At 33.1% G+C, this 13,513-nt stretch overlaps 1 protein-coding gene across 1 annotated transcript; it reads left to right on the plus strand.

Moving 5' to 3' along the window:
* The first annotated feature begins 915 nt into the window (after nt 1–915).
* Nucleotides 916–13,052, plus strand: LOC110441645. The gene is made up of 7 exons (XM_021484844.1): nt 916–971; nt 5,397–5,420; nt 6,103–6,129; nt 7,345–7,374; nt 7,661–7,684; nt 10,550–10,569; nt 11,330–13,052. Exons 5-7 carry the CDS (start codon nt 7,678–7,680, stop codon nt 11,789–11,791), a joined length of 489 nt encoding a protein of 162 aa, XP_021340519.1. The 5' UTR covers nt 916–971; nt 5,397–5,420; nt 6,103–6,129; nt 7,345–7,374; nt 7,661–7,677; the 3' UTR covers nt 11,792–13,052.
* The last annotated feature ends 461 nt before the right edge of the window (nt 13,053–13,513 follow it).

Consider the following 13,513-nt stretch of genomic DNA (forward strand, 5'->3'; position numbering starts at 1 on the left):
AACATTTTTTTTTTAATAATTTGTAAAATATGCTTGTAGCATGCGTGGATTAAGGGTTTCGAAGTTTGTGAAAATAAATGAATTTGACCTATATGCAAGGTCACAGGGGCCACATATGTTTTAAACCTTTAAACAACTTCTTCTGAACAGCTAGAAGTGGTGACATTTTCCGAGTAATATGCTAAGAAAAAGGGTTATCAATTTTTGTTCATTTAAATAACCTTCATCCACTTTTGAGGACACATTTGGTCAACTGTGTATAAGCCTTTAAATGACCTAATTTCATCAAAGATTGAGTTTGATAAAGTTTGTTCAACGTACTGACCTTGTTCGACTTTCAAAGTCACGGGGGTCAAATGTGTTAAAATATTCTAACAGCTTAATTTGAGTGATTTATAGTCATACATCTTATATTTTGCCTGTGTCTTAATTTTAGTCCACCTTTCAGGTTACAAGTGCGAAATTCCATTGGGCCTCTTGTTTTACATTCGTTCTCAGTCTTCTTGTTTTCAATCTGGTTGGACTAGGAGACTGTTTCGATAAAACTGTGCATTACGTTCATGCTATTTGATATGATATATTCAGTAGGGAATGATACTAAATATATAATAAAAAGAATAAGTAGGGGCTGATATCTGTCTGTAGGCTAACGACATGTGACATGATTATTTATATTTTCACTTTGACTTTAAAATGTCCTCTCTCGGAATATGTAGTCTTGACTGAAAGATAATATTGTTCGTATCGAATTCTTTACCAAATATGTCATATGTCAAATACTCAAAATCGATAAAATACTTAAATATTCTATAAATTATAAGGTTTTTTTTTTCAATTCAAAGATATAGTTAAACCAGTCGGTCTTGAAACGTTGCTACACGTTTAATACGTACATTGTTTATGTTGAAAGAAAATCTTTGATATTATAGTTAGACTTCCGTCCTGGGAAGCAGACATCAACAACCGTCCAGGTAGGTACAATTTCATTTCAATATCTCTTTGTATTTATACATAATTCATGTATATTATGGATACGTAACAAAGAGTGGAAATCTAAATTACTTTATAAATTATATATATTTCCAGGGTGAATACTGTGTACCGTGAAAGTTTCGCCGAATTAAACTTACGCCCTACACTGGTAAATCCGTATTCGCCCAGTGTTAATTTCGCATTTGATTGCTTAATTAATCATATTATTTACCTATGTTGACTGTTATGATAATTTCGCCTTCATTACCGAGGGAGATAAGCAGAGTGAAACAGCGGGGAACATTTCCCAGTATACAGTAAATCTTAAAATCGATTATAATATTTAATTTAAGGAGGTAGACATGTTTCACTCATATTAAAAACATATTACCTCTGATAAATAATTCCATCAGATAGTTTTTGTTAATTGCAGTTATATGTGAAAAGACTGTTTCAATAATATACAATGTGCTATCGGATTCGAAACTTATATACTCAGTGTACACTTATAACTGGTTCAGTCTTGTATTTCATCTGTCCTTAATTCTATCATTTTAAAAGAAATGCATCATTTATTATAATTATATTCATGCGAAGGCCATACCTATAGCAAATGTGGTTTATTCACGAGTGTGTATCTTAATAACATCTGTTCTGTTTGATATTAATCTTCCAAGGACAAAGAGTTGGATAATCACTAGTATATTTATATTTGGGCTAAGCGTCTTAATAAGAGCTAAGTTCATCACATGCGTGCCTCTATACGTGCAATCCATGTGTCTATGCCGTTGTTGGTATCGTGATGATTTTCTGTTTTTGTTTCTCCGATAATGTTGATCTGACGCCGCTCTTGTAGTACTATCTCAATAAAATACCATACAAAAAGCACCAAGCACGATACTGTAGTAGTACGAGGAATATTGAAAGAGATAATGCCGTCGCTGTGGGCTCAAACTCGCGACCCTTTCTCTATCCAGCTCGATGCTCTGCCACTGAGCTAAAGGAAATTCCCTACAGCTGACAAACCCGAAACGAAGTCGAAACCCTTTCAAAGCACCGGTTTCCGTATGCCATTATGCGAGAGTTTGGAAGACACAACATGGGTTCTGTCTCTGACCACAGTGCATATATATGTATATACACAAATGTTGTACTTCTACCTGTTTAATATTGATAACCAGTGCAAAAAAGATAACACTGATTGATGTGTTCTTTTTTCAAACCCGTAAGCGCCGCATAGGTTTGATATATAAGCATTTTGTCTACTTCTGATGCTTCCCTAAGCGTTAAAGCCTTCTGGGAAATTATGACCGCATACTTTCTACAAACATATAATAGGAAACCCTATCATCATTATGTTTTCGTTTGATAAAATATGTCATATTCACTGCGGTCAAGATATACGAATGTTATATTTTCACACATGAAGATGCCACTCTGAGTACTATTCAATCACAACGGTACATTCTTTTCACTGCAAATATGTTTTAGTTTCAAGTACAGAGGAGGTGACGGAAAAATAAGTGGCTGTTCTGTTCCACAGTTGCAACATACATTATGGTATTTTCATAAATTGTCACCTTAGGCCTTTTTGTTTGGAAATCTAAACAGATAATAGCAGCAAACGTCAAAATTGAGTTGAGATCCTCATTCAAAATGGGGCTCTGTAGTTTTCAAGCGTTACGTCATTAAAAGCTGGCGTCAAATAGCACGCTACAAATTCCAGCACTTTTCTGATGTAGCAATATTTGAGTCCATTTACTTTTTTATAACAACCAGAAAACAAGAAACATGTATTTGTTTTTTCGTTGAACACAAGATCTATTTAACCCGTTTAAAACGCATATGTTATAACAACCAGAAAACTAGCGTTATGGCGTAGAGTGTCTTCGTATCTAAAAATGCATTATCAAATGAAATATTTGTTAAAATCGCGATAGGTATAATATATATTTTATATAAAGCATGTACTGCATTCTCTCTCTCAGAATATGACGTTATTTTCAAACTGTTGTCATTTAAACATGCAGTAAAACTTTACATTTTAGGGTCTTAAGAAATATATTGAATGAAAACAGTGCAACATATGTGGATACTGTGTGTAAACAGAACATCATGAAAGATAAAAGTAATGCCATTTATATTCGAAGAAAAAATTCAGAAGTGCATATCTGCTCCAGGGTGTTGTTTTGAATCTCAATAAGTGATTTTTATCCAAATATCTGGTGTCCAGCAGCTTTGCTGCATTTGTTTGGTTTTGGTGCGGATAACAGTGTTCTTGGCCCTTTGCAGACGACTAGTTAGTTTTGTTTTTAGATATATCACAGAGCAGGGCATAACAGTCAAACTGAGAAGTAACAAGTTAATGTACCAAAGTCTCGCCGCTATGGAGGGCCATCTCAGTAGAGTACCTCGTTTGATAGGCCAGTTGCAGGTTGTCTTGATTACTTCGTATGAAGATGAACCTCTAAAAGCCTGGCCCCAATTCTACACTGGGCGGTACTTCTTAAACTCCTCTCTGTCTGTTTCAGTTTTCTTCAGCAGTTCTCTCTTGACTTTAATGTTAAACGTCCGCCCAGATGTCCCGTGCTAGAACATACCAAAGTCCTTAGATATGTTAGTTTAATTCCCTGCTTAACATTCAGCATTAAAGGTAATGACAACAACCGCTTAAAGCGTTGTTAGTATGCTTTGACCAATCGGAATGCTTTCCTTTGATGTTTTTTGCATGGTGTTTCAGAGATATAGCACTATCAAGTCGAAATCAAGGTTTTGTTTGACTTTATTTTGTTTAACTTCAAGGACGTGCCTACATGTGATGTTTATGTGTGCTGGAGGCAAGGTATTTCGGTGTAATTTCCCCCCTTTGATAGTGGCATCATGTCCGCGTTTAACTCAAGAAGGAAAATACACCACCATACCCTGTCTTCGACACTCATTCGCACATGCTCGGATACATAACACACATAAAGGTACGTCTTTAAGTGACCTAAGCTGGCAATAGACTCAAGTATTACCAATACTACTGTAACGGTTCACGTCCTTAGTCCTCCACCGTTGTGATTCCAGGTTCTAGCGTAAAGTGACGTACGTTTTATATCCTTGGAGTCTGTAGTGTGACAAAATATATACATAACACTGACGTGACCGTTTCCAACATTTATAAGCATTGGCAATATTGACAACAACGTTTAGGAATAGTGCGACCTATTATGTGAGTACCCAATAACATTCTGCGCCGGCGTTAACGTCATAATAGTGACATTCACTCGATGCCATGAGGAGGATCCAACCAGAGGCTCTGGCGTACCCAAACGCCCCTGCGGCGTACCTGGCGACAACCCGTGCCCACCCGCCGACGTAAACCCTCTGCCGTTCTGGTCCGGTGGTTTTCCTCACGTCACTGAGTGTTTAGCTCTATTGTCTCGCTCACCTGTATATAACTCGCTGGTCGCTGGTCTGCTCTCCGAGAGAGTTAGACCGACCGACGGCCAGCGGTATATATACGCATGAATGAACCCTCATAATAAGACGCAATCCTTTACACGGCACAATACAGGTAACACACATTTGGTACAAATACAGGTAAAAACTACCATACATTACACTACACTTTTTTTGATTGAAAACAATATTGATGGGAATGTGAAATCAATTGACAAATGCTAAACATTGATCATCAGTCTTGAATTAAGCTGCCTTCAGGTAGGATATTAAGCAAGAAGATTAAATCAGCATACATCTGCCCTGGGCTGCAACATACTCGAGTCAATTAAAATTGTATTGTTCCATGCAAAACGTTAAGCATCTAGAATTAGCGTTGCGGTTGATTTACTTCAACGAAGATCTGTGCTGGATTCCTTCGGCATGGTATTTCAGTGCTGTATCACTCTGAATTCGGCATTAGATATGTGCTTTCGCTAGGAGACGAATACTTCAATATACAGCCTTAACAAAACAGACACAAACATCACACACATACATGTACGTCCTTCAAATAACTTAGCTATTTATACCATACTTAACTGAATAAATATGACTTGTTATTCTGTACATTTACTGCGTTTTACTGTATGTAAAATTGAAATATGTATCTTGAATAACGACCTGATAAATGTCAATTTTATTTTTGCCTTGTCTTCAAAACTTCCTGTCTACAAAGCTATATATTTGACTGACTAAAAATAGTACATACATAATTATTTACCAAAAATTATATTATACTTTTTATCGTGAAAGATAATACTCATAAACCAGAAGTGAGTTATCAAAGTGATAAACTTAGATATTTTATAAATGATATCTTACTGAATTTTATAATTCAAATATATTAATTCATCTTATAAGGTAATCTTATATTATTTAAGTAACACATACTTAATACAAATTTAATACCATTGAGATATTTCGTTTCCTGCCTTTAGATGCAGCATCCATCACACTAGCTGGTAAGCAAATATTATATTTCAATTAACATTATCCGATACTAAAACACGCTTTTCTTAAACGCATTACTTCTGGTAAAGTAAGAGTGCTTTATACATTCTTAAAATATAATAATGTAATATATGATAGCCTTCCTAGTTAAATCAATGTTATGTCAATATTCAACGACTTCAACAAAATATAACACCAAAAAGACATCAACACAAGTGTTAGCTTTGTTATGTTTTATACATAAATAGTAGTTACATGTAAACGTTCTTATGGTTGTTGTAAATACTTACATTTATTTCATTCCATGACCTGTAATTCAGTACAGTTTCTGCGTGCCACTGTATGTAAAGTTAAAATATGTATCTTTGATAAAGACCTGATAATTATCAATTGAATATCAATCATGTCTCCACATTTTCCTGCTTAAGAAGTTATAGATTTGACTGAACAAACTTAATACATACTTCAAATTATCAACAAAATATATCATTACATTCGGATCGTGAAAGATGATACTCGTAAACAAAAACAAAGTTATCAAAGTGAAATTTTTTAATAATTAAAAACGAAATCTTGCTGAATTTAATAATTAAAATGTATAAATTCATCTGATCAGGTTATATTTTATTATATAAGTAACACATCCGTGATACAAATTTAATACCGTTGTGATGTTTCATTTTCCTGCCTTAGATGCTTCAGCACCCATCAACATACCTGGTAAGCATAAATACTATTTCAATTTTCATTATCCGATTCTTAAACACGCTTTCCTTCAACGCAATACTTCTGGTAAAATTAGAGTGGTTTATACATTCTTAAATTATAATAATGTAACATATGATATTTTTCCTAGTTAAATCAATAATATATCAAAAGGCAACGTCTTCAACAAATATAAAACCAAAAGACATTTACAAAGCAAGTGATGGTTTTGTTATGTTTCATACATAAAGAGTAGTTCCATGTATACACTATTATGGTTGTTGTAAATTGACGGCAGACTGATTTATCGGTGAAGAGTCACAAAGGCAAACAGGAAAATGCCTGGTATAAACTAGAGCATAGATTGCTTTTGCCTGGTTTCTTCCTTTGACAAATCTAAGTTGTTCGTGCTTATTGCACACAGTTCTTAGATTCATCAAAACCAGCAATCCCATCTACCACAGCCCGGTTTCAATAATTATTAAACAAAATCTTTATTATTTGTACCCCAAAATATTTGAAATCGTATAAGCTATTTTTTTGATAACCTCAAATTCTTGTCTTCTGAAATTGTTGATTTAATTGACTTGGACTAAAATTTCTTATTAATGAATTTAAAGTGTTTCTCAGGTAATAATTAAATATTATTTTATATCTTTATTACACATTTCAAAAATATTTGTTATTGAATAATCTTAAACATTCTTAATTCATCAACATCTTACTGAACAAATTTCAATTGCTTTGATTACTGAACTATGTGTTTAAGTGTAAACTTCTGCAGCAAGTTTCTTACTGTTGTTATACTAACATTTATTTCATTCCATGACCTGTAATTCAGTACATTTCCTACGTTCCACTGTATGTAAAGTTGGAATATATCTTTGATAACGACCTGATAATTATCAAATGAATTTCAACCATGTCTTCACAACTTCCTCCCTTATAAGTTATATATATGACTGACAAAAAATAATACATGCTTCAAATTATTAACCAAATATATATTTACATTCGTAATGTGAAAGATAATACTCGTAAACCAGAAGTGAGATATCAAAGTGAAAAGCTGAAATATTTTATTAATGATATCTTCTGAATTTAATCATTCAAATGTATAAATTCATCATCAATGATAATATATTACAGCTAGGTGATCCTTTATCATTTAAGTAACCCATACTTAATACACATGTAATACCATTGTGATATATCATTTTCCTGCCTTAGATGCAGCAGCAGCAATCAACGTTACATCTGGTAAGCAAATATTCTATTTCAATTTCTTTACTCAATACTAATTCTATATTCTAATATCAATTCTACTGATCAATACTTCTGGTTAATACGAGTGCCTTACACATATACAGTTCTAAATAATTTAATTCATGATAACGTTCTTAGTAAAATCAAAGGTATATCACGATTCAACGTCTTCGACAAAGTGTAACATAATTAAAAAACCTTATTTATGTTGTATATATATAGAGAAGTTTCATTAGATATGTTCTACACACAATTAAAACCTGACATATCCCTGCCTCAGAAACAGAACCCATCAGCATGACTGGTAAGTTAATAATGCATTTCAATTTCTTCACTCAAAACTAAAAAACGCCTTTATACTTATCAAAACTTCATGTAAAGTACGATTTTCTTACACATAGCAACATTATAAAGTATATGATAACTCTGTTTGTATTAATCAATATTGTATCAAGACTCAAAGTCTTCTGCATAATAAAGCACCAACAAATAAAAAAATAGTTTTATTAAATACGTTCTAGTGGTTGATGTAAATTTAATAAAATGTAGGCAGACATACTTTTCTCTCCCGTGTCACAATGAATCCTAGGAAAATGCCTGTTATAAAAATGACTATAGAATGCTTCCATTTTGTCCCATCACATGTCAGGTGTGACGTGTTTGTGTTTATCGTGCATAGCTCTTCGAATCATCAAAACATGCAATCCCATCTACCAAATCAAGGTTCCAATAAGCATTGAACATAATCCACAGTATGTGCTAATAAAATATTTGACTTATTATAAACTATCTTAATCAATCCTCAAATTCTTGTTTTCTGAAATTGTTGATTCAATGACTTGGACTGTAATTTATGACTAGTCAATTTATAGTGTTTCACTAATAGCAAAAAATAACATGTCATGTATTCTTATACTTTGATTATTTTTTCGGAATTTCATTATCAGTCTATTATCATGCTTGTTGTACTAGGAAAGGGTATTGTTGGGTCAACGTTCTGAGTTTGGGGAACTCGCCTGCAGTGATAATGAGGCGTTGATCCGTACGTTTATAATACAAAGCGTACGCTGACAAGAACATGTGTTTCCCTCCACTTTATTCACCGGAAACAACAACCTCGCAACTAATAAAATTGACAAAAGAAGCCGGTCTCCGGACAGGAGATCCGGAATTAAAAACAAAGCCGGATTCCGTACCAGTATTCCGGAATTACAGTGATAAATTAGAGCTACCTGACCAGTATACCTGTGTGTACACACACATCCCCCCTCACAAATAAAAATTTAGAGCAATGAGCAAATTTTTTGAACTGGTCAGGAAGCGCCAATTTAGTACTAATTACAAGGTAATGAAAAATATACATGTATAGTATCATAATTACATGCATTTTGAAATGACCATCTTCAGTTTGTAGTAGACTGGTAGCACAAGTGTAAGCATTATCAACTAATAAGCATGGTTTGAAAACACAGTTTGATATAGATATATGTATCTAATGTGTATCCTACAATCACATCAGAGCATAAACCAGAGTAGAACAGATATACATACAAGCCATAGAAATAGTAGAAAATCAAAAAAATTCTATATGTAACCACATACCCCTCTTATAATCACCTAAGCGCTACTAGGTACAAACACTCACATACACTGGTAACATATATGATACAGTCAACCACAATATTTCATGTTTGAATCCAAATACTCAATAGTCTGCAATCTGTCTTTGGCTATCTATTTCTCAGAACAAGTGCATCAAATATCTTTAACATGCATTATATACCAGTGATACTGTAATGGCTTGACACATTGGAAAGATGGCAATCAATACATTATGTTTCCTGCATTCAATGAAATATATTCATATGTAATACTCATTTTAAGCACATTCTTTGTGAAGGAAAAAAATAAAATAACAATAAAGCAGGTTATAACTAGGAAAGTGTATCAGTAACATGGTGCTTTACATTCATGTTGTTGTAAGATTCCCAAATATATCATTTTATTTAACCATAAAAGATAATACTCTTACACCAAAACTTAGTAATCATAAAGAAATAATTAAATATTATTTAAATGAAAGTTTGTTTAAAATTAAATCTACAAATATTACATTTTCCTTCCTGGAACACAGTTACTATTTTATTTCAATTGCTTTACCCAATACCATTTACTAATACATTTCTCTTGTAAAATATGGACACGTAACAAAGAGTGAAGTTTTAAATTACTTCAAAATGATATTTTTCTCTCTTGAATAAATCTTATATTAATATTTAATGTGTAAGACAGAACATTGTATCATCAATATACTACTTTATACCACATACTGGTAGCTTGATAAATTAATTTTCATGGAATGCCGGCATGAGAAAACTCAAGAGAAAGTTTAGAACAATTTGAGAACAACTTGAGAACTTTAGAAAGAATTTCCTCATTTCCCGGTATTTAAGAACGTATTTTTCTCAAAAAGGAACGTTTGCTCGCGCCACGTGACATCCTTAGCCGGACATAGAATCCACACAAAAAGTGATCCGCGTCAGAAAATAGTCCGTCATAAACAAATCAGTATAAAGTTACGAAATTATTGTGAACGTAATTTAATTTTAAGCGTATATATGCACATGGACAAGCCAATGAAAATATGCTTATTTAAAAAAATAATTCGTCATAGCTAAGTTCGTCGGGACATTTCACACTTCATCACTTACTCAGTCATAGCTTCACAAAGGGACCAGTCGGTCTTGACACGTTGCGACACGTTTAATGCGTATTTTTTGTGTTAAAGTAAAACGTTGATATCACATATTTCTAAACTGATGAATCTTATTGTAGAAATTCGTCATAATTTTAAGGTTCGTGATAATCCTCCGCGCAAACCTTATATTTGTTTACGTTTGTCACAGACCGAGGATTTTCGATCGATGGTCATTGAGCATAGAAGTAATTTGAAAGATATGGTGTTGAGTTGACTTATTAAAATTTATAATTTAACTCAAATCCACAAATTCATCACTTTCTCATATATATTCATCATTTTCATTATCATTGTCAGAACTCTTATCGTCAGATGACTTAATCAAAGATCGAAATTGAACGTTCATTATACAATTGATATATTCGGCTGATCGTTCAGATAGCAATATATATTTTCCTTTATCATTTTCAGTCTCAACAGAGAGGTCCGAGGTAAGAATCAAGATTTTGACTTGTGTAACTTACATGAAACACTTTGTTATTAAACGCTCAATTAAGCCTAAGATAAATCGGGGAAACAGTTTTGAGTTCAAACAGAAAACTTAGGAGGAAATTTTGAAGATCATATATTATAACTGGTTAGGCAGAATCAGTCTCTGAAGATGCTCATTGGTAATCATAAAAACTCGAAGCAATTCATTGCATATTTAGATATATTTCATTTTTGTTGCTTACAAATATGTGTTCATGTAAGGACTCGTTTTAAATTGTTGTATTTGAACTTGTACGATTTACTTTTCTTTCGTGCATAACTTATATCAATAGCCATCAGTATATCATCATTTTTGGTTTCGTCACAAACTGAACTGAACAGGTGGAAGAAAAAGGAAATAAGTGATCTGTAATTAGTGGTTTAAAAAAATAGTTTAGAAACATTTAGTGTTTTACTATTGTAAAGTTGTTCTTCACAATACTGCACGAGCTTATCCGACAAATAGTATAAAGATAGATATTAAGTTCATATCTGTTTATTCTTTAGTCATTTGGAGAAGACATGCATACACTCATGCAAAAAGTGTTATTTTTGTGTGTATAATATTATTGATGAAATCATAAATTGCACCGACATGAAAACCTTATTAGCGGACAGGCCTTCACAAACACGCACGTTTACACAGTGGTTAAATGGGCGCATTGTCATCATAATACATAATGATATACTTTGAATTCTCTTGATGTTTATTTGTAACAGGAGCGAGGCACGGGAGGTCTAGATCCCTATGCACCTAACCATAGCTTGTCAGATGTAAAGTCCCTCTATGACGCATGTAAATCTGGAGACAAAGAGAAAATTTTCAAACTTCATGCAAATTGTCCAGAGTTATTATCACAGAACAGTAACCAGTGCCTTCTTCGCATTGTTGAATCTGGAAACATAGACTGCTATATCGCTATAGAATCTTTGTTGCTTAAAGGAAAAGGAAAAGAGGAGCGTCAACAATACATTGGAAACATTAGAGATACGGATAACGAATCCGTGCTCCACAAAGCCTGTCGTTCTGGAAGTAAAGATATGTATTTATACCTCTCTACAACATATTCATATCTTGTTGCTTCAACAGACAAGAACTCTCTCCTGGAAATAACTAGTAAACTAAACAAGTCTGACCTTTATGATATAATTGAGAAGGAGTTTGAGATTAAGAAAAAATAACCGTTGAATGGCCGATGAAAAAACCCATTTCAACATCAGAATATATACCCGGGGATCTTTTTTAACATTTTATGACGTTAAAGTAATGTTACACTTGATGTTTTGATAACCTGTTTTCATTTTTGTATTTTGTAATGTTTAATTCGTGTTTTAAATAGACGTTATTAAGTAGAGTGTGCATCGATTTGAGTGTCCATATTAACGTTTTTCAACATTACATTTGGTTTTAACTCTATTTGGTGTTTTATCATAGATATTGGGATAAATAAAAATAGATAAGATGTACCTCCATAACGTTTTCCAGATTTTAGTCATTTTAAGGGAAACGTTTGAAGAGTTATGGCGTCCATGGCATAATTTCTCAAATAAAGCTAGCTGTTTAGTCTCTTTGATCAAGCCCATAATTTGGTACTCTCCAGAAAATTACAGTCAAACAAAGCCTCTTGTTATGATAAAAACTTCATCTAAAGGCTATCAAAGGATTCTTTCTATAATGTATCCTTCTTGATTCCAAAGCTGTTGTTTACAATGACAAAAAAGCATGTAGAAAGGAAATTTCTCCCGCGTGTTTCGCGCACAGTCAGAACACAACCTGCTCTGCAAATTAAATTCATTAATATTCTAATATAACTCCGTGATGCAATTAACAGAGGACAATCTCCATTGTTGTTGCATTATATAAATGTGATACCTTACATATTCAACATACTAGTGTTCTAACTGATAACTTTAGAACTTATAAGAGTTCCCAGACAACACTAATACACAGTATCATCATTTAACTCAATCAGAATAAACTGTAATTAAATAGCCGGTGTCCGTGAATTCTGTTCAATCCACATAAGCAGGCTTTCTGTTCAGTTAATTTACAAATGCATCTGGAATTAAAACAAGATTTCAACCGGAGTCATCCCGGAGGACCATGTGTTGTCTGATAGTTTTTCTTTACCTTTGACTTGGGTCATTCATATTTCTTTGGTCATGTACCATGTATGGTAAAAATCCAGAGAACATACGTTTGAGCTAGCACTATAAACAAAACAAAAGCTTTAAAGTCATTTTCAACTTGACGTCAGAAAAGCTGACCCCAGTGAGATCGGTTTCATTCGGAAAATGTGACTGTCAAATGAATTTATACAGAAAAAGGATCAGTTAAGTTATTTTTCCTAATTTTTTTACATCAATTTTGTGACCAGAGGCCCTCTAACTTATACCTTACATTTGTAATAATAACTTATAATAACAAAAAAGATATTGTTGAGACGGGAAGTTGAAATAAAAAGGTACAAGTGCTAAAATTAATGATTTGTTGTTTTTAAATCAGAAATAAAATATTTTGCCAGTCAGCCAACCACCCAACCCCCACTTACACAAACACAAGGAGCTGGTCAGCTTCATATTTTGTGATACCATGCAATTTTAATCCTCAAATCTTAATTAAATCCTCAAATCATGGTTATTTCAACTAAATCAAAACGATCCCCTTCTGAAATGAAAAAAATGTACCGAAGAGTGTCATTTTCATATGTAAACAATAGTAAGGTGTATCATCACCAAATGGGAGAATTGATTATTCAGTGGTATTATTATTTACAATTTAGAAAACTACCGAAGAACCTCTCTATTCATTAAAATAATTATTTGTTTATGTACATCTGAGTCTGAAGAAGAAGTTTCTTTAACATTTAAGCCATTTGTTTCTTTGGAGCCCCTCCCTGGACA

This window comes from Mizuhopecten yessoensis, unplaced genomic scaffold, assembly GCF_002113885.1.
Source record: "Mizuhopecten yessoensis strain PY_sf001 unplaced genomic scaffold, ASM211388v2 scaffold716081, whole genome shotgun sequence".
Taxonomy (NCBI): Eukaryota; Metazoa; Mollusca; class Bivalvia; order Pectinida; family Pectinidae; genus Mizuhopecten; species Mizuhopecten yessoensis.

Bases quoted from the DNA above. Each gene is read 5' to 3' on its own strand.
- LOC110441645 (XM_021484844.1), top strand. The intron at 10,570-11,329 runs GTAAGAATCAAG...TATTTGTAACAG, and splicing joins TCTCAACAGAGAGGTCCGAG to GAGCGAGGCACGGGAGGTCT.